We start from the raw sequence: 24,942 nt of genomic DNA on the forward strand, positions 1-24,942 counted from the left end.
AGTAAAATGGTTACCTAAAACAACAGCTACATTTGTATTAACAGCAGCTAATGTTCACAAGGATATTTTGAGGTAAAACGCTAATGGTTCGTGAACCATCATTTTGATCCTATTATGCATTTAGAACGAATACTGACGTGCAGTTTATTGGAAGTCTCATGGAACAAAGTGGGACTTACTTCCAAGTAAATATGGATAGGAACACCGGAAGTTGTGAGAGGGGAAGTGCTTAATATTAACCCTTATTAAAGTAAGAGTTTGATTTCGTCCTTGGTGCCAGCGACAGAGAGGAACTTCTATGTTTGTAAGTGATGCATCTTTTGAACCTAATGTGGAAAATTCCCCAATATAGAAACCGCAGTCTGTGAAGATGAGTAATTTCGCAACACGCTGGCGACTCCAAAAAGCGTTACAAGATATTCTACAATAGCCCCAGTGCCCCACCCACCCCATGTTTTTATTTAGGCAGGTACTCCGTGGCAGAGATTTATTTTGCAGTTTTCTTTTTTTAAGTCATTGCTGTGGAGAGTGCATTAAGCATAGGGAGTGCTAGAAATCTGAGAGAGAGGGAGGGCGACAATCCGCTGTATTTTGAGAATGATCATGGCCCGCTGCCGATTCCAAGCCGTAGCGCTTGTCGCAAACGAAAGCGTCCGATTTTGTGGTTAGCATCCTTGCTTATGTTCTGCGACCTGCTATGGCCTCACTCACTCACGGCTCTGCCCAATTTAAGAGGCGCAAGGAGGAGTGTGTCTATGCCAGGGCTGGCGGCGGGGGCGCTCGGAGGACCGCGCTGCCGTGACTCCTCCTAGAGGTGGTATGTGGAGAAGGAACCCCCCCCCCGCTCCCTACCACCGGCCTCCAGAGCTGCCGCCATTGAAACCATACAATACAAGCGGCGAAAGGGAAGGAGGGAGCGCCACACAGGCACTGCGGCACTGAAGCGGAGGCGGCAGCCGGGCAGGTGACCGGGAGGGGGGAGGCGGCTCGACTAAAGCACCCCGGGGCGGGCGGGCAGGCAGCCGGCCGGTGGTCTGGGAGGAAAAGGAGGCGGCGGCCTTTCTCCATCGCCCCCATTCCCTTCCTCAAAAGCGGTAAGGGGAGCGGCCCCGTAAACCAGCCTCATCCGCCCTCTTCCAGGCACCAAGGTGGACAGAGGCGCGCCGTCCTCCGTAGCGACGGGAGCTGGGCCCCCGGTGAGGAGAGGAGAGGCAGGCAAAGGCAGTGCGGAGAGCCGCTTTTGAAAGGCGGGAGGCCGCGCGGCGGTGAGAGATGCGGCGGTGGCGCCTCAACGTGCGAGCGAGACGAGAAGTTGAACCCGCTGAGCGGGAGCTTATTTTTTTGTCCTCAACAGCCCCGCAGAGGTCAAGAGGGCGCCGCTGAGGGGCCGCTGCCGCCTCCCTCCACACCGTTTTATCTCTTTATCTCTCGGGGGTGTGATTCCTCCCCACCGAGCACCTCTCCCAAGGGGGAGTGAGGTGAGGAGAGGTCACTCCCCCAGCGCTTCCCTTTCCGGGGCGCTCTTTCAGCTAGGATCGGTTAACGGCGCATAGTCAGCACCTCGTCTGCTCCCCGGTCTCTCATCCCGGGCGTCAGGGGCGGGAAAAGGTATCAGAGCAGCCGAAAGGAAGACACTTCTCTCCCCCCAGTCAGCATCGGGCAGGGAAAAGAATGGCAATCGCGCGGGAAATAAACGGCATTAATTTCCCACAATCCCCCATGCGCGCCTCTTGCTCGCGCACCAACGCGAGCTTTCCCTCATCGCCGCCCCCGCGACACAAATGCCACCCATTTTTAAAGCTGTCGGCGCGCGCCTTTCAGCAGCCCGGCCTATGAGCGCGTGCCCAGAAACATGAGGGCGGGGGGCGGGTCTTCCTTCCGAGGCCCCTCTATGGCGGAGAGTCGGCGGCTTCGCGCGCTCGCCCGTTACGCAAATAAGGTTAATGTTTTGGCGGTTTGAATTTGAAAAATGAAAGATTCCTGCTTGAAAGAAAGGCCAGCCCCTTTAAAGGGACAGGCTTCTATATCAGGACTTGAAAAAGAGGCAGCCCCTCCCTCTATTGAGAGCGAATTTTATGTCGGTCGGCAGGGAGAGGACAAAAAGTCACCAAGCATGCGCAGTGTGTGCCACGCAGTTTCCTAGGAAGCTACGTGTGGCTTGTATAGGGAACGTGAGTGTGTTTCCTCGGGGTCAGTTTCTGAAAACTGATTCGAATTTTTGCATTGAGCCAGTCGGTGACCAAGTGAGTCATACAAGTATTGGGGCTACTAACTACATTATATGCCAGTGGATTAATGGAAATAATGTAATTACTATATACTCTGTGCAATCCATGAGAGTGTTCTTTACATATATTACAACTGCTGTTTCTGCCTAGTTCTCAGTGAGGTGATAGACCTGTGTCTGAGCTGTGCCACTTCCAACTGCAGGTGGAAGCTCATATGACCATGGAGGAGGATACAAAAGCATTCCTTGCCCCTAGACAACTGGCAGCCCAGACACAGGTTTATGGCTTTACCTTAGACCCTGAACATGGGAAGCTCTTTCAACAGCTACCACATCACCTGGGTAATGCATGACTAAGTCCCACAAATGCAAATACACATACAACTTTACCCACAGACTCATATATACATATGCTAGTAACGTACCATTCATGGGAACAGCACACCTGTCCTAGAGTTGCTATCTTTGTTACTTGACTAAGGTTCTAAGTCTTAAATCTGATTTGAATACATTCATTATATGCAGTTTCCCTGCATATCCATTCCGGGAATGCTATTCCTTTTTGAATGTCAACATATCATCTGAGGTACAAAGCAGCTTTTGCCCGGAAAAAAGTTGGACACACCTTTCACACCAGCATGTATGCACACAAAGACCACACAGCAAACAGCAGCAATAATAGTGCTGTGACAACAGAAAAACTAGTTGATTAGTATCTGACAGCAACTCAGACATCAATTTGGGATGTCTTTCTAAGGGTTGTAATCTGGAAATGACAATTCTTTACCTACATGAACAAGGAAGGATGCTTCAGCTGCAGTTGCTCACTGTCAAGATGTGTCTCACACCTTTCTTGTTCATCACAGGAAATTGGTTTTCTATTAAACTCTGAATTCTACCCACAAGAGATAACAATCTGGCTGTTGCTTATTGTGCTCACTTCTATTGGGAAGAAAGAAATTCAAGAGCCACTGTTCTTGTGAAGAGGCTTGTCTTTCTTTCATTCCCCTTTGAGTTTTAATTTACGAATATGATGAATATATACCACTTTTCAATAAAATTTCAACAAAAGCAGTGTATATAGATATAAATAAATAAAATGGCTCCATGTCCCCAAAGGGCTCACAATCTAAAAAATATAAGATAGACTCCAGCAACAGCCACTGGAGGGATGTTCTGCTGGGGATGGATAGGGCCAGTGGCTCTCCCCCGTTAAATAAAAGAGATTTGCCACTTTTAAAAGGTGCCTCTTTACTCTGTTAGCAAATTTACTCTTTGGATGCATGCATACAAGCATTGCTGAAGAAAGTCAAGCTTTGGATTCATGCACTTGTTCCCCGCAGTTTATAGGAAGGAAATGAAGGTTTCCGCTTTCACTTTAACTGTTTTTGTTAACATCCACTTACAATAAGCATTTATATACTAAAGTACAGCTACATATAGCACAAATATTACTTCAAATTATATCAGCTTTTAAACCAGCTGCAGTAGCACAGCAGGGAAGCATGAACTAGGGAAAAAGAGGCTGTTAGTTTGAATCCCCACCATTGTGCTCCCCAGACTGCCTAGTAAATATATATTTGTAGCCACCTATATTGGGCAGCAGCGATCTAGGAAGGTGCTGGAGGTGGATGCTCACTTTAGTGACAACAGTAAAGGCATCATCTCACACTGCGTGGGAGAAAGGCAATGGTAAACCACTCCTGTATTCTGCCAAAAAAACCAGATGGCTCTGTGGTTGCAGGAGTCGACACCAACTCAACGGCACAATCTTTCCTTTCAGTGGAAGGCTTTCACTTTTAAGTATATCACAGTTCCCTGTTTGATCTATCATTGGGGAATTGTGGTTCTAAGTCTGATTAGTTAACAAACCAGCATCTGAAACCCAAATCAAACTGTAGTTCCAGATGTTGGCTTGTTAACTAACCTGAATTTGTAGGTAACAAGGAACTGTTCAAAAGTGAAAGCTTTCAATCTCCTCCCTTTGTACACAGAATGGAGGGGAAAGCCTAAGACTCAAGTCTCTTCAGTTTTTGTTATCCCTGTAACTACGTATGTACGTACGTATGTACTTACATGTGATCTTAGAATTGGTTTTTAAAAATCAGAAGTTGAAATTAGTCCAAATATACTTGTTCCAGGATAACTGTTAGTATAAATAGCTCATAGTTGGCAGGAAGTCTTGTGCACAGGACTCTGAATATGTTTTGCTGAGTCTACCACAGTATATGCTAAAAACAGTTCTGATGTGCTGTTGTTGATGCTAGAACAATAGGCAGGTGCAGAAATGATAAGAAGCTGCTGCCAAGCTTATCCTTTGCTGAGCAAATTGCTGCTTATGTGATAACAGACTGAATTCCCTCATTTACGCTATTTGCACAGAAAACTCAAACCACTGGGCCTAAAGTGGAAATTAATTTGAGGGTTGGTATCAAAGTAGGTTATCACCTTTTCTTACTTGCTCTTGTGCCTTTAGCATTCACCAGCATTCACGAGAGCTAGCGTGGTGTAGTGGCTAGAGTGCTGGACTAGGACCGGGGAGACCCATGTTCAGATCCCCATTCAGCCATGATACTTGCTGGGTGACTCTGGGCGAGTCACTTCTCTCTCAGCCTAACCTATTTCACAGGGTTGTTATGAGGAGAAGCTTAAATATGTAGTACACTGCTCTGGGCTCCTTGGAGGAAGAGTGGGATATAAAATGTAAAAAATAAAAACGAACCACCCCAGTGCACAGAAATGAAGCAGGTGAAGCTTTTGCTAACATTTTCCCATGCCAATAAAACTTTCACCTTCTGCATCCTGTGTGCCAACCTGTAATATAGGATTATCAGATGAAAAGGGTAGCGTTTCTGTGCTTTTGATAGTTGTATAGCAGAGAGAATTTCAGCAGATTTTGCTTTATTCACTCCTGCATGACAAAACAGCACCTGCCAAAATTCTTTGTGCACAAACCTTGTCCTACTTTGTCACATAGGAAAACATGAAATTGTGTTCAATGATTAGGATTGATTATAAGAACAGAGAAAGAAATCATTATGAGTTAAATCATATCTTGCAATGCCATAGCAAGTGGAAAAGAAAACTAATCTCTGAAGCACTTCCATCAATGCTACCTAGGAAACTGGCTGATCAAACTTCCTGTCAGATGTATTGTGGATGTTAACTCTCCAATGAGCTTTCCCCCCCCCCTTCCTATGTAGTACAATTGATAGTACATACAGTACTGTGTAGTTATTACAATTAGGGATGTTTAGAATGTTCCAGAGCTCAGTACGTTCTGACAGAAAATGGGTTGTTTCAGTGTTCTGAGCTTGGGACGGAACAACCCCGTTCCAATCAGAACGTTCTGATTGCCATCCTGTTCTCCAAAATGGCTCTCTTCTGGCTTCTGCACACATGTGGCAGCCATTTGCATGTCAGCACCACCATGCAAATGGCTGCAGTTCATGCACAGAGGCCAGAAGAGGACCATTTTGTAGTCCAAAATGGCAGTTGGAACGTTTCAAGTATTCCAAGCTTGTTCCGTCAGAACAACGAACTCTCCCGATTGTTCCGGTGGAATGTTCTGGGCATTTGCATTCTGTTCTGAGCTCGTAACGGAATGCAAATGTCGTTTCTTGCACATCCCTAATTACAATATCACTTAGATTACCCTGTTACTTCTTGAAGTGATACTTACATCTTAATCCTTAAGTTCTAATGAAATAATGGCTGTTATAGCTCACGCACATCATTCCCTGTTTTCACTTTTTGTAGGTTTTGTACTAGGGGAAGCAAATAATATAATCTGCCAGAAGACTGAAAAACACACAGCGACACCATGTCGGCCAGAGGGGGAAAGAAAAAATTGTCCAAAATGTCCCGCTCCAGCAGAGCGGGTGTTATTTTTCCAGTGGGAAGAATGATGCGATACTTGAAGAAAGGAACATACAAGTATCGAATAGGAGTGGGGGCTCCTGTCTACATGGCAGCTGTTATAGAATACCTAGCAGGTATGGACATTTTTAAATTAACATGTTTAAGTAGGAAGTTCAAGTGCTTGTATAGCACCTCTGAAAATTAGGCAGTATAAGGAACACACTAAAATCACATTCTGGTTGTATGTTGTTGGAATCAGACTTTTAACAAAGCAGTGACAAGTGGAAACTTGAGATTCGGTCCAGAATGCTTTGTCCCAAGTAGAAGGCTTGTCGTTTTGCTCTGAAGCATTAAGACGGAGGTGTGGATATCACATCTGGCCTTTTTCGCCTAAAGGGTGGGCCCAGACATTTTGTGCCAATAACTGGAAATGAAAAAAAGTTATGTGGGTGAAATGATGAGAACATATGCCCCTAGGGTATATCGCATGAAGTTTACATATATGAAGCACCATAGAGTCTTTGGATGGGGCAGTATATTTTTAAAAATTAATATTTAATAAATGTGCATGTGGGACTTGCATGCTTTCTCCCATTGTGCATCTAATCCTTAATGAAAACCAGGAACAGACACTAAAATGCAAGTAGGCCTATTTATGCCATTGGCCCACCCATTGTACATAGTGGATGAGTTGCATGAGTGGAACATATATACTTGGGAGCTTACTTGAGGTTCTCTTGAAAAGTTATGTGGGTGGAATGGTGAGAACCCACAGCTTACTTCCCACTCCCTCAGCCTACTGTATATATAACCTACCTGTTTTGGCTCATATAATTCACATTATATTCAAGCCATTAAACAGTTCTCTGTAGTCAAATGAAATGTCTCTGTCATAAAAGGGAAAGATAAAATGGTTTTAATTTGGGTCAAAACTGTAACTTCACAACTCATCTACAAAAAGTTCAAATGAGTCACAGCATGACCTTCCACTGTTAAATCTTTTGTTGTAGTTGTCAGAAATCTATACATTGCATATTTACTTGTAAACTTTAAAGAAATTAAGAGAAACCTTTCCTATTTTTAAACATAGCTTTGCATCAATATGTGAATCTTATTTGTGGGGGGCTGGAAAAATCCTAGGTGTGTCACAAATTAATCATTTGATGGTTGTCCACTCGTACACCTTAAATTCAAAGGCTGGCACCTTTGAATTTAATTTTGTTGACTACAAAACTGATATTTTCCTAGGCTTGTCATTTCCCCAAATGAACATCTCGTTGCTCTTCTATTCCAGCTAACTCCAATGTAGCTCAATCAGTGCCTGCATAGCCCTCATTAGCAGGGTTTCTGTTTGTCTAGGCAAACAACTTGTACAAAGTTAGAAAAACTCTCAAGACTTGAAAAAACTAGATGGTGGAACTTAAGCATATAGGCATTTATTTTCACTTCTGCCCAGAAGTGATATCTTATTTTTCAAATTCCTGTGCCTTGGAATCAAGAAATCTGATTCCAGGCATAGGAATTTGAAATATCCCCCCTCCCTGGCCTCAATCCTGCTTCGTGCTCTTTTCTTTAAAATGGGCCATCCCCGCCCCACCTACTATGAATAGAATTTTGCTTTGCTGACGTGTGTTAAATTAAGACCTGAAAAAACACCATGAAATTACTTTAAAAAAAAATAGTATGGTAATATGAATCATTTAGGATTGACGTATAATTATGTAGGAACTTTATTTTTGAATAAAATGCAATATAGGCTTGATTTTAATGTATATTTAGAACACTTTACTGCACTTTATACATAGGAAAGACTCTTTACCAAAACTCGTTAATCTCAGTGGCTGACATCCAGAGCAACGGAGCACTTGAGGAGCAAGATATGCTAGGGCAAGGAGTTAGCTTAGTTGGACTAAAAACAGGGATTTGCCTAAGATCACTATGGTGCTCTTGTGCAAAAGCCCCCATTAAAGCCAATTAGATGTGCCACTGCTGCACAGCTACAAGAATACTTTATGGTAGTGCAGTACTAGTCTGGAGTGCAATCTCCAGACTTAGTGCAGCTAGCTTGTGCAACAGTTTTGCGCTAGTGCAACATCGTTCACAAGGGCTTTTGCTCTGGAGGCGAGCCAGAGATTCAAAAGTCTTTCAGCTTTAGTCTATGCATATTTATTCACATGAAATTATATTAATTCCGGGGGTGGGGGGAGTTACTCCTAAGTGTAGATAGAATTTTGGCCCAAGTCTCTCAGACTGCAATCCTTTGCATACTTACCTGTGAGTTAGCCCTGCTGAACACAGCATGACCAACTTTTGAGTAATCATGTACAAGATTGTGCTGTCTATGCCTTCTTCCTGTTTGTCATCCTCCCGTGGTCCAGGAGTCTAGGATGCTCTCCAGTTCAGACAGTGTTGGGCAACTGGATCTCAAGTGGTACTAGGTCTATGCCTTGGAATCATAGACCTGATACCAGATGTGGTACCAGGTTTATGGCATTCTCCCTCGGTAGGGCAGTGCATCCAGTCTGGGTTGCTTCTCCCACCTGCTCCAAGATAGGGCCAATCAAAAGGACTTGCTGTGGCCGCATGAGAGGAACTACCTGCTTGGCCTCCAGTTTTTAGCCCTGTCTCACTCCAGAGCAGGTGCATTTTTCAGCTTTTGTCTTTTTTACACACTCTTATTATATTTTACTCCCTTCCCTCCTCCTGCGATCTTCCCCTTTGTGGATTAGAGGAGTCAGGGCTTAAAAGGGAGGCAGAACACGAACTAGGCAGTTCGATCATTTATCACAACTGCTTTGTGAGTCAGCTGCAGCTCATTGTAGCTCCTAACATGGCCACCCATGCCCCAAGCATCAAGAGAGAGGCCTCTCCCTCTCTCTCAGAGGACAGCTGCTTCCACTTACAAAGAAGCCTGGAGAGCAGTGGTAGCCACTGCCACACAAGTGTACAAGAAGGCAAAGGAGGCCAAGCCCTCCCACTCAACCACAGTCCTTCTGTCCTAAGCCATCTTCCCCAAAAGAGAAGGAGTAGCACATGCTGGATATGCGCATGGCTGTCATTTGAAGTATACTAAGCCCATTAGATACTCAGAGCCCCTTTTTGTATCCTTCAAGGAATGTTCTCTGGGACACAAAGTTTCCAGTCCCACTCTATCCAGGTGGATCTGTTTGTGCATAGCTTTGGCATACTCTAGTAGTGGTCTCTCCCCTCCCCAGGGGATCACTGCCCATTCCACTAGAAGCACAGCTACCTCTGCGGCCTTTTCCACAATAGCACCCCTGGCAGATATCTGTAGGGCAGCCACCTGGCCTTCCTTGTCCACATTTGTAAGACACTATAGGATTCAGCAGTTGACTTCTGCCTATGTCTCCTTTAGGAGGTGAGTGTTACAGAAGGTGGTCCCACAGTGAGACCCGGACTCCTTCCCTCCCTGTGAGATCTTAGGGGTCCTGGTAGGTCTCAGCTTGGATATACTCCCCCACTGAGGGAGAATGAATTGTTGGCACTCATCTGAATGTTCATTCTCCTCAGTGGCTGGGAGTGTATTCACCCTGCCTCTCGGTTGTCCAATTTCTTTTTTCACCTCTCTGTCCTTTCCTGTTGAGTAGTTTCCCTCTGAGGTGGTCCATCTCCCTGGGAGATTGCGTTAGTCATAAGAAATATTTCATGGGGTTTGTTCCTCCCCTGATATGTTGTGTGTTTTCTCTGATCTGTCTTACTATAGTTAATCTTACTTGTATTGAGCATTGTGCAGAGATTAGATAACTGGAGGTTGAGGGGGTAGCTCCTACCACTTGGCCACAGTAAGTCCTTTTGACTGACCCTGTCTTGGAGCAGGTGGGAGAACCCACTCAGCCTGGATACACTCCCAGCCACTGAGAAGAATGACCATTCAGGTGAGTGCCAACAGTTCATTTTTTAAAAAAAAACACAGAGATACTCGCAGCCCCACTTTCCCACAAAAAGCTCACCAAAGGGGGGATCTACTTGTTTAATAGCTTTGTTTGGTGCTGCTCTGATACTTTACTCTTTTAAGTTGTATGGATTTTTAATGTTTCTAATGGATTTTCTTGTAAGTCACCAATCATCAACAACAACAATAAATATTTATATACTGCTTTTCAACAAAAGTTTCCAAAGCAGTTTACAGAGAGAGAAATAAATAAATAAATAAATAAGAAAGAAAGAAAGAGATGGATCCCTATCCCCAAAGGGCTCACATTCTAAAAAGAAACATAAGATAGACACCAGCAACAGTCACTGGAGGTACTGTGCTGGAGGTGAATAGGGCCAGTTATTGTCCCCCTGCTAAATAAAGAGAATCACCATGTTAAAAAAGTGCCTCTTTGCCCAGTTAGCAGGGGTTAATCAATATGGGCCAGAAAGCTGAGTTATACAATATAATAAATATAGAAAAACAAGAGAGACACCTGTTCTTAAAGATCTCAAAATCAACATTAGACAAAGGGAACATCACTGTATGTGACATAGTTCCTTTAAACCAATCAAACCCAGAAACAGCCAAACTATGTTACAAGACTATGAGGCGTGTCTCACTATCAGTGAGATCCGGTTTTGCAGGGAGAGCGGGCTAAGCCTGCTCTCCCCACAGATGATCCAGGCGGGAGCCTTGAGTGGCCGGATCGGCTGCCCACATGATTGTCGGCTCCGTGACACTCCCTGGAAGCGCCAGCATGCCCTGCGCAAGCGTGCAGGGCGTGCTGGCGATACACCGGGAGGCAGCTTTTCGCCTCCTCGTGAGTAGCTGCGCCACGGAGCCACTCTGTGGCTACTCATGGTAAAAAAACTTGGGTTTGTGGAGCGCTCGCTCCGCAAACCCGGTTTTAGGGGAGGGGTATTTAGGCGGGTTAACCGCCTGGGAGCCACCGGGCTCGCTTGCAAGCCCGGTGAGTCCCACAATCAGCCAAAATCAGGCTAGGCTCCTCTAGCCTGATTTTGGCTGATCGTGGGAATAGCCCCTCTATTTGTTAGCCAACATGAATAGCCCTATGATATTGCTGATCAAATTTGGGGACAAGATAATAAATGATATTGATAATGATAAAAGATAATAAATGATATATATGAAATAATCAATGATATGAACAGTCGTAATAACGGTCTTGCAGTGAAATTGCCTGTTACTGAGATATATTCCTTTGTATTTGTAGCAGAAATACTGGAATTAGCTGGTAATGCAGCAAGGGACAACAAAAAAGGAAGAATTGCCCCAAGACACATCCTTCTGGCAGTTGCTAATGATGAAGAACTAAATCAGGTATGCTCTCCAGACGATTTTAGTGAAGACATCTTTATTGAGTTCAATAAAGGATTTTTTTTAATATTCAAAGGTCTTGTAGGTTTTAAGGAAGGGGAAGAAATGAGCAGCATGATGGTGCTTGGAGTCTGTATTATCTGTAACAAGCTGCCCTATGTAAATAAGAGATAGCTTCAAATCAATCACTTAGAGCTTTATAGAATACATTTTCATTAACCAGTATTCAGTCATAAGATGTGCAACACTAGCAAATAAGTATTTACAGTGGGAAATGCAGTTACACTGTTATAGTGTCATAAAATATAATGAGATGATGGTGCTGTAAAGTACATTAGCACAAATGTGTGTGATTGTGATCTCAGTAATCTGTTCCAAACACTGCAATTTCCCTGCTGTATTAGATAAGGGAAATCTGATACTTTGAATGTTTATAGTCCTTTTTCAAAAATGCCACACTCTCTGTTTTTTGTTTATGTTTTGAATATTACTTTAGAGTGCATTAAAATTATTTCTCTGGGAGTTAAAATATAAGGACAAGAATAAAGGAAGGAATTTATTTTTATTTTACTTATTAATCACACTTCTATTCCACCTTTCCTACAAGGAGTCAGGGCAGGGTATATGGGATTATCTCATTCCATATAGTAAATTGTTTATAAACAAACACACCCAGGCAAAGTGAACTAGTAACTTCGAGAGAACCTGCATTCAGATATGTCCTGTCTCTGAAACTGCCTCTTTTTGCAGTTGCTTAAAGGAGTGACCATTGCAAGTGGAGGTGTTCTACCCAGAATTCACCCAGAGCTTCTTGCCAAAAAACGAGGCACCAAAAGCAAATCTGATACTATCCTTTCACCTTCTCCAGAGAAGAGAGGGAGGAAATCTTTGGGGACCAAGAAGAGTGGAAAGAAAGCAAAGGCTGCCAAAGCTCGGACACCCAAAAAAGTAAGCAGAACCCAGATCTATCTATTTGGAAAATCAGCTATCCTAGAACCAATTCATCTCTCTCCTGGCAGTTTGCTTTCTTTGTGGACAGGTTCATCTCAAATGTTTTCATGTGCTCACTCTTTTACTGAGGCTTCTTAGAGAATACTGTTGGCTATTAACACTAGTCTTATTACCACTACTACTACCACTGCTGCTACTTCTACTATTTAGATACTGCTTTTCAATTTTAAAAAAAGTTCTCAAAGCCGTTTAAAGAGAAAAGAAGAAGATGGTTCCCTGTACGCAAAGGGCTTACAGTCGAAAAAGAAGCACAAGAGTCGAATAATTTCTTTCCAGTGGCCATTGCTGGAATGGCCACTGGGTGGGGGGAACTACTCCTTATAGGAACATAGGAAGCTGCCATATACTGAGTCAGACCACAGGCCCATCTAGTGCCAGATTGGCAGCAGCTTCTCCAAGGCTGCAGGCAGGAGTCTCTCTCAGCCTTATCTTGGAAATGCTGTCAGGGAGGGAACTTGGAATCTTCTGCTCTTCCCAGAGCAGCTCCATCCCCTGAGGGGAAGATCTTACAGTGCTCACATTCATTAATGTATCCCATTCATATGCAACCAAGGTGGACCCTGCTTAGCTAAGGGGACAAGTCATGTTTGCTACCAGTCCTTTATTACGGTCATGGACCAGTGCATAGCTAAAACATACAGTACATGCTTACATGCCTTGCTACCACAAAACCAGCTCTCCTCTCCTCTAATATAAAGATGAAGGCTACTCTGGGAAGAGCAGACACAGCTGAGAAGGCGAGGAAGCCTTTCTAAACATCTAGCCTTTTCCCCTTCAAACAAACTAACAGGAAGAGGGGAGTTTTTGCACGGGCTGTTTCTCTTTAAGGGGTAGGTCTTAGTCTCTCTATCTCTGTGTGTGTTACTTGTTAGGGTTATTTGTTAGGGTTAAGATATCACAGGGCTACGAGTTCTTAGGGTTACCTAAAGGCAGTGTTTACTCAGTGGTGGGGGTGGAGTCAGCTAGGGCTGGCCCACATTCCTTTCCTGTGACTCACATCCTGTGTGACAGTTGGAAGGCTACTCTACATATGAGGTGAAGGCCCGAGAGCATAGCGAACAGAGCATAGCCAAAAGGGATAGCAAACAGGACGTAGGAGTTTTGCAGGATTTTAGCTGGAAGTGTGCGGGGGAGTCTGGAACAAGCCCCTGTGATCACAAGGATCACAAGGAGCCTGGTGGAGAAGAGAACGTAAATATATATCCCTCCCTCGTATCCCTCATATTCTTGGGAAAGACTGTTTGGACAGTTAAATAGTTGACCATTACAGCTGAGACCTATCCTAATAAACTATCTAATAAACGGACAATAAGCTCCATAAATACTGTAAACAGCCAAGCAAAACAGTATGAAGATAGAAGGTCAGCAGGGGAAGGGGCACTTCCCAGTGTATTGCACAGAGTGCCATATGTACGACTATTTGCCCCATGGGCAGAAGTCATGGGTGTGTGCTCGGTGCAAGTCGCTCCTGGCTCTCAGGGAACAAATCTGTTCCCTCGAGACCAAGGTGGCGGATCTGGAGAAACTCAGAGAGACAGAGAGGCATGTGGATGAGACGTTCAGGGATGTGATAGAGGCATCCCTCTCCAGGGCCGATAGCTCCTCTGCTGTCAGGGAGAATGAAGGTCTTGGGCAAGGAGGACATCGGTCTGAGGAAGAGGGAAATTCTCCTTTAGAAGGGACCCCTTCCGTGGATGATGAGCCCATATCCTCTCGCACAGGGGATACTCCTCTGGGGGGTGGGGGCCTCCTTGTAGTGGGTGATTCGATCATTAGAGGGATAGAGAGATGGGTTTGTGACCCGCGTGTTGACCGCACGGTGACTTGCCTGCCTGGTGCGAAGGTTGCAGACATTATGCAGCGTCTTGACAGGCTCCTAGGCAGTGCTGGGGAGGAGACAGCTGTCGTGGTGCACGCCGGCACCAACGATGTGGGCAAATGCAGTCGGAAGGTCCTGCAAGCCAAATTTAGGCTGATAGGTAGCATTTTGAAGTCCAGGACACCCAAGGTAGCATTCTCAGAAATGCTACCTGTTCCACGCGCAAGTACAGTGAGACAGGCAGAGCTGAGGGGCTTCAATGCGTGGATGAGACGTTGGTGCCGGTAGGAGGGGTTTAGATTTGTTAGGCACTGGGACACATTTTGGGGCAAGCAATGCCTGTATAAAAGGGACGGGCTGCACTTGAGCCAAGATGGAACCAGACTGCTGGTGCTTAAAATCAAAAAGGTTGCAGAGCAGCTTTTAAAATGACACCTGGGGAACAGCCGATGGGAGCTGGGCAATATCCCATTTGGCAAAAGCCATCCTTTAAAATGTGAGGCTACAAAGAATTCAAATAAAACAGAAGGGGACAGAGCAGAACCGCATAAAGAGCAGACGGGAGCCGGTGCCAGCAGGTCAAAGAGTCAAAAGAATAGCATACATCAGTGGAGAGATTCAGTGTATAGGTGCCAATGCCAGAAGCCTCCGAGCCAAGGTGGGTGAGCTGGAGTGCTTGGTTGCTAACGCAGAAATAGACATAGTGGGCATAACAGAAACATGGTGGAACAGTGAGAACCAGTGGGACACTGTTATCCCTGGGTATAAACTCTATAGAAAGGACAGGGAGGGGCGCCTTGGAGGAGGGGTAGCACTGTATTTTAAAGAAGGGATAGAATCTAACAAGCTAGAAAACCTAAGTGGACTGGAGTCAACCTCAGAAACCCTGTGGGTGACTATACAAGGCCGGAAAGGGAACGTGCTACTGGGGACGGTGCTATCGCCCTCCGGATCAAAATGCTGACAGTGACTGGGAGTTGCAGGAGGAAATCAGGGAGGCGTCAAGGAGAGGCAGGGCTATAATTATGGGTGATTTCAACTACCCACACATAGACTGGGTAAATTCACATTCAAGTCAGGACAAAGAGGTCAAATTTCTAGATAAGCTAAATGACTGTGTCATAGAACAGTTGGTCATGGAACCGACCAGAGAGAAGGCGACCTTGGATCTAATTCTGAGTGACACCCAGGACCTGGTGCATGATGTCAGTGTCATCGACCCTTTAAGGAACAGTGACCACAGTGCCATCAATTTCAGCATACATGTGGGGAGAGAATCACCAAGGATGTCTAACACAGATATTTTGAATTTCAGAAGAGAAAACTTCTCCAAAATGAGGAGTATAGTGAAAAGAAAGCTGGGGGGGAAATCAGGAGAGTCACTTTGCTCCAGAGTGCATGGAGTTTACTCAAAACCACAATACTAGAAGCCCAGGTAGATTGTATTCCCAAAAGGAGGAAAGGTACCACTAAGTCCAGGAGGATGCCAGCATGGCTAACGGGTACCGTCAAGGAAGCCATAAAAGGGAAGAAGACTTCCTTCCAAAATTGGAAGGCCTGTCCAAATGAAGAGAACAGAAAGGAACACAAACTCTAGCAAAAGAAATGCAAGGTGACAATAAGGGAGGCAAAAAGAGAGTTTGAGGAACATTTAGCCAAAAGTATCAAGGGGAATAACAAGAACTTCTTTAAGTACATCAGAAGCAGGAAACCTGCCAGGGAGGCAGTTGGACCATTAGACAATGAGGGAGTGAAAGGGATTATTAAGGAGGATATGGAGGTTGCAGAGAAGCTGAATGAGTTCTTTGCATCTGTCTTCATGGCAGAGGATACTGAGCATATACCTGCTCCTGAGCCAGGCTTTTTAGGGATGGAGGCTAGAGAGCTGAGTCGGATAGAAGTGACAAGGGATGATGTTCTAAACTGTCTGGAAAAACTGAAAGCTAACAAATCACCAGGGCCGGATGGCATCCATCCAAGAGTCCTCAAAGAACTCAGATGTGAAATTGCCGACCTCCTTGCAAAAATATATAACTTATCCCTGAAATCGGGCTCTGTACCAGAGGACTGGAGAGTAGCAAATGTAACACCGATTTTCAAAAAGGGATCCAGGGGCGATCCGGGAAATTACAGGCTGGTTAGCCTAATGTCCGTTCCAGGCAAATTGATGGAAAGCATCCTCAAGGATAAAATTGTAAAGCACCTAGAAGAACAAGCCCTGCTGGGAGTGAGCCAGCATGGCTTCCGCAAAGGTAAATCTTGCCTCACCAACCTTTTGGACTTCTTTGAGAGTGTCAATGAGTGTGTGGATCAAGGTGATCCAGTAGACATAGTCTACCTGGACTTCCAAAAAGCTCTTGACAAAGTTCCTCATCAAAGACTCTTGAGGAAACTTAGCTGTCATGAGATAAAGGGACAAGTCCATGTGTGGATTGCTAACTGGTTGAAAGACAGGAAACAGAGGGTAGGTATAAATTGAGAGTTTTCACAATGGAGGCAAGTAAGAAGTGGGGTCCCCCAGGGATCTGTACTGGGACCGGTGCTTTTTAATTTATTCATCAATGATCTAGAAGCAGGGGTAGGCAGCGATGTGGCCAAATTTGCAGATGATACCAAACTCTTCCGGGCAGTGAAATCCCAAACAGATTGTGAGCAGCTCCAAAAGGATCTCTCCAAACTGGGGGAGTGGGCGACAAAATGGCAAATGCGGTTCAGTGTTAGCAAGTGTAAAGTGATGCACATTGGGACGAAAACCCACAACTTCAAGTATACGCTGATGGGATCTGAGCTGTCGGTGATGGACCAGGAGAGGGATCTTGGGGTTGTGGTGGACAGCTCGTTGAAAGTGTCGACTCAATGTGCGGCAGCTGTGAAAAAGGCAAATTCCATGTTAGGGATCATTAGAAAGGGGATTGAAAATAAAATGGCTAACATTATAATGCCCTTATACAAAACTATGGTGCGACCACACTTGGAGTACTGCATACAATTCTGGTCACCACATCTTAAAAAGGACATTGTTGAACTGGAAAAGGTGCAGAAGAGGGCAACCAAGATGATCAGGGGCCTAGAGCACCTTTCTTATGAGGCAAGACTACAACACCTGGGGCTTTTTAGTTTAGAAAAAAGACGACTGTGGGGAGACATAATAGAGGTCTATAAAATCATGCATGGTGTGGAGAAAGTAGAGAGAGAGAGAGAGATTCTTTTCCCTCTCACACAACACTAGAACCAGGGGTCACTCCATGAAATTGATTGCCAGGAGGTCTAGGACCAACAAACGGAAGTACTTTTTCACACAACGCGTTATCCACTTGTGGAACTCTCTGCCACAGGATGTGGTGACAGCCAACAACCTGGATGGTTTTAAGAGGGGTTTGGATGACTTCATGGAGGAGAGGTCTATCAATGGCTACTAGTCGGAGGGCTGTGGGCCACCTCCAGCATCAAGGGCGGGGTGCCTCTGAGTACAAGTTGCAGGGGAGTAATGGCAGGAGAGAGGGCACGCCCTCAACTCTTGTCTGTGGCTTCCAGCGGCATCTGGTGGGCCACTGTGCGAAACAGGATGCTGGACTAGATGGGCCTTGGGCCTGATCCAGCAGGGCTGTTCTTATGTTCTTATGTAAAGATAAAGTGTTCAAGAGCAAACCAAAACTTCTTGCAAGAGATCAGTTCCTCTGCAAGTTCATTCAGATGAACAATTCAAACTTTTCAAGAGTTTATCTGCAAAGCTAGAATTTAAAAGAGAAAAAACATCTTAAGTCTAATGTCAGCTGTAACACTTGGTAATATAAGGAGGGTATTACACTTCAGCTATAAACGAAATACATTTGGAAATTAGTCCAATGGATTTCAGCAGATCTTGTTTCCACCTTAGTGTTTTCAGTTTTTAGCATAGAGCCAGAGTGGTGTAGTGGTTAGAGTGCTGGTCTAGGACCCGGGAGACCCGAGTTCAAATCCCAGTTCAGCCATGATACTTGCTGGGTTACTCTGGGCCAGTCACTTCTCTCTCAGCCTACTTCACAGGGTTGTTGTGAGGAGAAACTCAAGTATGTAGTAGACTGCTCTGGACTCCTTGGAGGAAGAGCGGGATATAAAATGTAATAAATAATAAAATAAATAAATAATAATAATAATTTAAGGATCTGGATTTGTTGCCTCTACTTTATCAGGAGTATCAAAGAGACAGGAAACTCATAAGTTGCTCCCATAATGAAAATTATTAGACTGGGTATAATTCTATCAATGAGTCACATAGTTCTAGTATTTTCAGAACACCCATGTTTGTCTTGCAAGTAGTCACTGGTAAAAACACTTTTGATGTTGCATTTCAGGAGAGAGGGCAAAAAATAGCCAAACACTCTTGCTTCCAGCCTTCCCTCTAAGGTGTGCACATGTGTGTGTGCACACCGACTTTGAGGTCCCCACACAGCAGTTTCTGTTGGGCGCGCTGTCTCTACTGCACCCACCACTACCGTCCAATTGCCTGGCACCCTGTCCCCCCCCCCCCTTGCTGGCCGGGAAGCATTGCTGTGCTCTCCCCTCTCTCTGGACAGGCTGCTGTTGCGCTGCCTCCTCCTCTAGTTCCATCTGCAGATCTCGTGAGCAGCCAGAGGAGGACGAGCGGTGGCAGCTCTCCCTGCGCCCCTGCTGGCAGCTGCAGATGGAGCAGCCAGAGGAGGGAGGGAGGGGGGTGGCAGCTCCCCCCACCCCCGTAACCCAGAGACACCTTATGGTCAAGTGTTGAGAACTGCTCGTGGTGACTGGCAATTGCAAGGAGGTGAACAATAAAATAGTACAACTTGGGGGAGCCAGCCTGTGGCTGCAAAGGACCCCAGTTAACATGTTGGTAGGTTGGCACCTTTTATGAACTACTTATTGTGCTTGCTTCTGCAGGTGATGTTCTGGAGAAGGTGTGCAATGTCCCATTTGCCCTCCTCATACCTTGGCTTGGGAAAATGCCATCAATTCCATTTCTCTCGTTCTCCTCCCCCTGCCCCGGCCCCCCAACTGAAACTTTGTCTTAGGGAGCTCCCCTTTGCTGCTTTTCTCCTTCCCTCCCAGCCCCACTTCCAAAACTTTGTTGCCACCCAAAAACTTCTGAGGTGTGAATTCTCATTCTATCATAGCAAATGAGATTTTTTTCAATTAAACAACTCTCATGACCCCACTTTCACTTTTTCACACTTTCCTTTACTATGAATAATATGAGGAAGTAAACAATTTAGCACACTTCACCTTATGAAGACAAACCTCATAAAAATAAATTCACCAAAATTCACCCCCTGCCCAATCACTCTTAAATTGGGGATGGGTGGTAGCCTCCACCCATTAGACACTATGTACCAGCCCAGCCCACTCCTTTGGGGCAGATCCACTTTCTGCCCCCAATCTGCCCCAAAGACACCCAAACTTCAAAAATTCTCAAAAAATCAGCCCTCTGCCCAATCCCCCTTAAATTGGGATGGTAGCCTCCACCCATTAGGCACTACCACCCCACCCCACTATTTTGGGGCAGATCCACTTTCTGCCCCCAAACTGCCCCAAGGTCACTAAAACTTCAAAAATTCTCAAAAAATCACCCCTTTGTCCAAACCCCCTGAAATTGGGGTGGTAGCCTCCACCCATTAGGCACTACCACCCCACCCCACTATTCTGCCCCAGGCCCCACTTTCTGCCCCAATCTGCCCCAAAGACATGAAAATATCAGAAATTTACCAAAAATCAGCCCGTTGCCCAATCCCCCTGAAATTGGGGTGGTAGCCTGCACCCATTAGGCACTACCAACTCACCCCACTCCTTTTGCCCAGATCCCATGCTATGCCCCCGAACTGCCCCAAAGTCACTAAAACTTTAAAAATTCACCAAAAATCAGCCATGAACCGAATCACCCGAATTTTTCAGGTCCGAAATTTGGGTGATTCGGCTCGTGCCCGAAAAATATCGGGGGACATCGGGGGTGATTCGGTTCGGCCCCGAATCACCCGAAATTGTTCGTTTCGGGCACAGATCGTTCTGTGCCCGAAATTTTTTGCACATCCCTAGAGGGAACACTGCTTGCTTCCATGGGAATAGTCAAACACTGAAGCTGTATTAATAACATAAATGCTCCTGAAACCAGACACTTTCATGTATTAGGCTTAATATGCCGATTCCCACATTATAAAGATGTCTATCTACAGCCATTTTCATATTTTCAAAGTATAAGTAACAAAATTGATTACTGAAAGAAGCCCAACATCGTTTTCATTCTAGGAGTAGCCTGACATAGACTACTGTGGGCATGAACTACTACATGCCCTACATGCAAAATTGCACACAGCAGACCTCATGCAAGCACAACATGCAGAAAGGTGACCATCAGGGGAGGGAGAATTAGTGAGATGGGGTGGGAAGAATGGAACAAAGGACTGGATTTCCAACCCCCATGTTTAACAAGCAGTACTGGTAATGGATGACTATTTTTTTTACTACAACTTGATTGTTGCTGTCTTTCTTCTTCAAATCCCAATGACTCTCTCTTTGTTTTCATTAAATTATAGCATCAAAGCTGTCATTAGCTGAATTGAAGCAAATAAAATAGTTCCTTACTTATCTGATTTGCTGAGTGACATAGATTAAAGAAAGCCAGACTCAACTAGGTAAAAGGATATTTATGTTTTAATACTAGCATTGATCTCCACAGTGTCTATTTGAGAGCTGAGTCACACATTTGTTTGTGAGGTGATAAGGTCCTCACATAGGACCTGTTTGGGCAGCACTTCCTTTCTCCTGAACCAGTCCATGCAATTAAGAAGGGGACACATCAAGAGCATGCTTATCCCTGACATCTTTCCCAGACATCCTGACGGCCTCCCAGTACATTCTTTTATCACGTGGATGTGTGGTTGGTCTAAAAACCACCACTCTACACACAACTCAAATATTAATTTATTTTGGTCACATGTAGAGCTATAGTTTGGATGAGCTACCTTCTACCATGCAATAAAAGAATTTACTGGGAGGATGCCAGGATGTCTGGGAAAGGCATCAAGAACAGGCCTGTTCTTGGTGTGTACTCCTTCTTAATTTCATGGGCTGGTTCAGGGTGGGCGGGGGATGGGGTATCATTCTTTGTTCAAACTAGCTCACAGTGATTTCTGTGTTTCATTTTCCCATGATAAGCTCTTGATGTAAAATAGTCCCCACATGTGGGAAACTAGTTACCACATCAGAACACTAGCTATGAGGTTTTTTTCCCACTGACATGGGACAGTTCTTCACACAGGGGCAATTTCATGCAAAAAGCTTTCCAACATGAAAACCAGGTGGTGTGAAGGATCTTCGCACCTTAAAAATAAACGTGTGACTTGGCCCTGAATATAGCCTCCTTAGTGTCTTTGCAGAACATTCCTTAGCTACAGAAAATGTAGTCAGCTATAACTATATTATGGTGAGGCACCATTTGTGTGCACATTATAACAATTTATAAAAAGTATATTTGATCTTCTGAAATATAATTAACTCTTATTTTCTTTTCTTTCTCAATAGAACAAACAGAAAGAGAATGAAAAAGAAGGTGCATCAAATTCAGCAGCTGATGATGGGCCTGGAGATGGGTTCACCATACTCTCTTCCAAGAGCCTTGTTCCAGGACAGAAGGTACTAAATGAGAGAACAGAAGGCAGTACAACAACATGTTATGTCCATGCTTTCCAGCAAAAGATGCCCTGCTTGGCTTTCCACTTGCAGCTTGTTCTGTGTTAGGATTTACTGTAATCAGGATTCATTAAGCATTTCTGTGTTCACGAATAAGTTATTCCCTTTGAGGGTTAACTTCATTATAAAATTATTTCTTCTTCTTCTTCTTCATTTATATACTCCCTTTCAATAAAGTTTCCACAGTGGTTTACATAGAAAAATAAATAAATTACAAATTGGATTGTTCCCTGTGCCAAAAGGACTCGCCATCTAAAAAGAAACAAAAGTTAGACACCAACTATCACTATAGGGATGCTGTGCTGGGGTTGGATAGGGCCAGCTGCTCTACCCCTAAAGCCCTCTCCTCAGATTATCACTTTAGGAGCTACATGTTTTAACACATGCATTTCTAACTCCTTGTAAAATGAGACACATTCCTGCCACCTTATTTACATGAACACAATTCAAGTGTGATGCATGAGTGATAAGTCTTTTTCTCTCTTGCTCTCTCTCTCTTCCCAGCAGTCCATTTTTACAATATTTATGGGAATCTAAACCTGAGTACCAAATTTGGCTACTTAGTAAAAGCTTTTGCCTATATTACCTACTGCATATACAAGACCGATTGTCCTGTATGTGAAAGTGTTCCATGAATACCTCTGCTAACTGAGCAAAAAATCACCTTTTAAAGCAGTGACTCTCTTATATTGAGCAGGGGGAGAGCAACTGTCCAAATCCAGCACAGCATCTTGTTCTTGCTGGTATCAATCTTATGTTTCATTTTCTTGCTGGTATCAATCTTATGTTTCATTTTAGATTGTGAGCCCTTTTAGGATAGGGAGGTAAAGGTAAGGTAAAGTCGATTTCAAGTCAGTCATCAAGTTGATTTTGACTCCTGGTGCCCACAGAGTCCTGTGGTTTTCTTTGGTAGAATACAGGAGGGGGTTACCATTGCCTTCTCCCGTACAATATGAGATGATACCTTTCAGCATCTGCCTATATCGCTGCTATCCAATATCGCTGTTTCCCATAGTCTGGGAAGCATACCAGCAGGGATTCAAACCGGCAACCTTCTGCTTGTTAGTCAAACTTTAAGCACTTGTTTATTGTAGGAATGTGTACAAATTGATTTTTGTGATTTGATTCGAACTCAAACCTTCTGCCTTCAAATCTGGGTCAATTCAATTCAGATTTGATCCACAATGTGGGTCTCAGTTGTGAAATAAGTTCCTAAGAAGAAGCCATTTCACAACCAAGAATCCACACATAAAAATTTAAAAAAATTCACCCCTGGCAGTGATGGCAGAAGTTTGGAGGGGACAAAATGGAGGTCTCTGGGGACAAAATTGTTAGTCCCCGACTAATTGAGCAAAGAGGCACCTTTTAAAAGTGGTGATTCTCTTTATTTAGCAGGGGGAGAGCAACTGGCTTTATCTATCCCCAGCACAGTATCCCTCTAGTGCCTGTTGCTGGTGTCTATCTTACGTTTCATTTTTAGATTGTGAGCCCTTTGGGGACAGGGAGTCATCTCATTATTTAATTATATCTGTGTAAACTGCTTTGGGAACCTTTGTTGAAAAGCGGTATATAAATATTCATCATATTCGTAAAATGCTTGAATTCGCCAAATCAATTCGAGCTTGAACTGAGGGTTATTCAATTCAACCATGAATCTAGTAAGCATCCTCAAGGGTGATTCAGTTTGAGGTCGAATCACTCGAATTGCCTAGATTTGAGTCGAATCGATTGAGCCACAAATTGATTTGCACATCCCTAGCCTATATATTTAATTATCCTAGCCAGCATGCGTGTCCAGGATATGGCGGCGGAACTCTCGCAACACGCTGCGAGAGTTCCAGCAAGAGGCCTGGCCAAGGGAGGAGGAGAGGGGGAAGAAAGTGGTGGTGGGCGGATGGCGGGGAGAGAAAAGTGGCGGGGACGGGTGGGTGGACGGGAGGGAGAAAAAAACTGCAGCAGCGGGTGGGCAAATGGGAGAAAAAAACCGTGCGGGCGGGAGAAAACAGCAGCCGTGGGGAGGGGGGGAGCGGGAAGAAAGCGGCAGCCAGCGGGCGGAAGAAAGCAGCAACTGGCGAGTGGGCTTGAGCAGGAAGAAAGCGGGGGGGGGGGGCTAGAGGCACATATGATCTCCGCCTGGTTCAGCTAGTTTATTGTTTATTTTTCTATGTAAACCACTTTGAGCATTTTGTTGAAAAGTGGTATATAAATATTCTTAGTAGTAGTAAACAGGTATGGTTTCCAAGAGTTTGGGACTGCATTAGCATGGTTTACCGTCATCTTGATATCTCTGAGCATTGTGCTTTTGCTTCATCATAGGAAGTTGCAGAGCTAGTAAAACTGAATTCCAAGGACAGTGGAAAGTAGCTAACTCTCAAACTAACTTCCTGCAGATATCCTAGGTTCTTCTGTTGCACAGAAAGGCAGAGCAGTTTACAGCAAACTCTGCTTCCCTCTGCAGCTGCCTGTGCCTCCCAAAACTATTTCTCTTAGGGTCCCCCAACTCTACTGGATATAGTTTTGGGAGGCACAAGTGACTGCAGAGGGATGGGAGATTCCCCCTCCCCACTTGTGCAACAGGAAAATCTGGCATGTCTGTGGAAAGTTAATCTGGATGTCGGCCAACAATTGTGCAAGGTAAAAATGATGTGTGTATTTTAAAGAAAATGATGTGTTTAAGTCCCATTTATTTCAGAGATATTTGTAAAGAGTACCATATGATATAAATATAAGTGGCGCAGTGGGGAAATGCTTGACTAACAAGCAGAAGGCTGCCGCTTCGAATTCCCACTGGTACTATATCAGGCAGCAGCGGTATAGGAAGACGCTGAAAGGCATCATCTCATACTGCGCAGGAGGCGGCGATGGTAAACCCCTCCTGTATTCTACCAAAGAAAACCACAGGGCTCTGTGGGCGCCAGGAGTCGAAATCGACTTGACAGCACTCTTTACCTTTATGCAGTGCTATATCCTGATCCATTCAAGTGCCCTAATCTAGCTAGAGGCAAACGTATTTGTAGCTGGATGGGGAACTACATTAATTGTTCCTCTCCT

The 24,942-nt window shown here is 44.7% G+C and overlaps 1 protein-coding gene across 10 annotated transcripts in view; it reads left to right on the forward strand.

The window, feature by feature from the left end:
* The first annotated feature begins 206 nt into the window (after positions 1–206).
* LOC128350944 (core histone macro-H2A.2) overlaps positions 207–24,942 on the forward strand; it is a 38,451-nt gene continuing 13,715 nt past the window's right edge. Inside the window, exons 1-5 of one of the 10 annotated variants that reach the window (XM_053309864.1) lie at positions 207–304; positions 5,987–6,222; positions 11,260–11,366; positions 12,114–12,311; positions 21,724–21,834. In XM_053309864.1, coding sequence (XP_053165839.1) covers positions 6,051–6,222; positions 11,260–11,366; positions 12,114–12,311; positions 21,724–21,834 — 588 coding nt within the window. In that variant the 5' untranslated portion in view covers positions 207–304; positions 5,987–6,050. The other 9 variants (XM_053309866.1, XM_053309859.1, XM_053309860.1 and 6 more) reach the window with 9 other exon arrangements.

The sequence above is a fragment of the Hemicordylus capensis genome, chromosome 3 (genome assembly GCF_027244095.1).
Source record: "Hemicordylus capensis ecotype Gifberg chromosome 3, rHemCap1.1.pri, whole genome shotgun sequence".
Lineage (NCBI taxonomy): Eukaryota > Metazoa > Chordata > Lepidosauria > Squamata > Cordylidae > Hemicordylus > Hemicordylus capensis.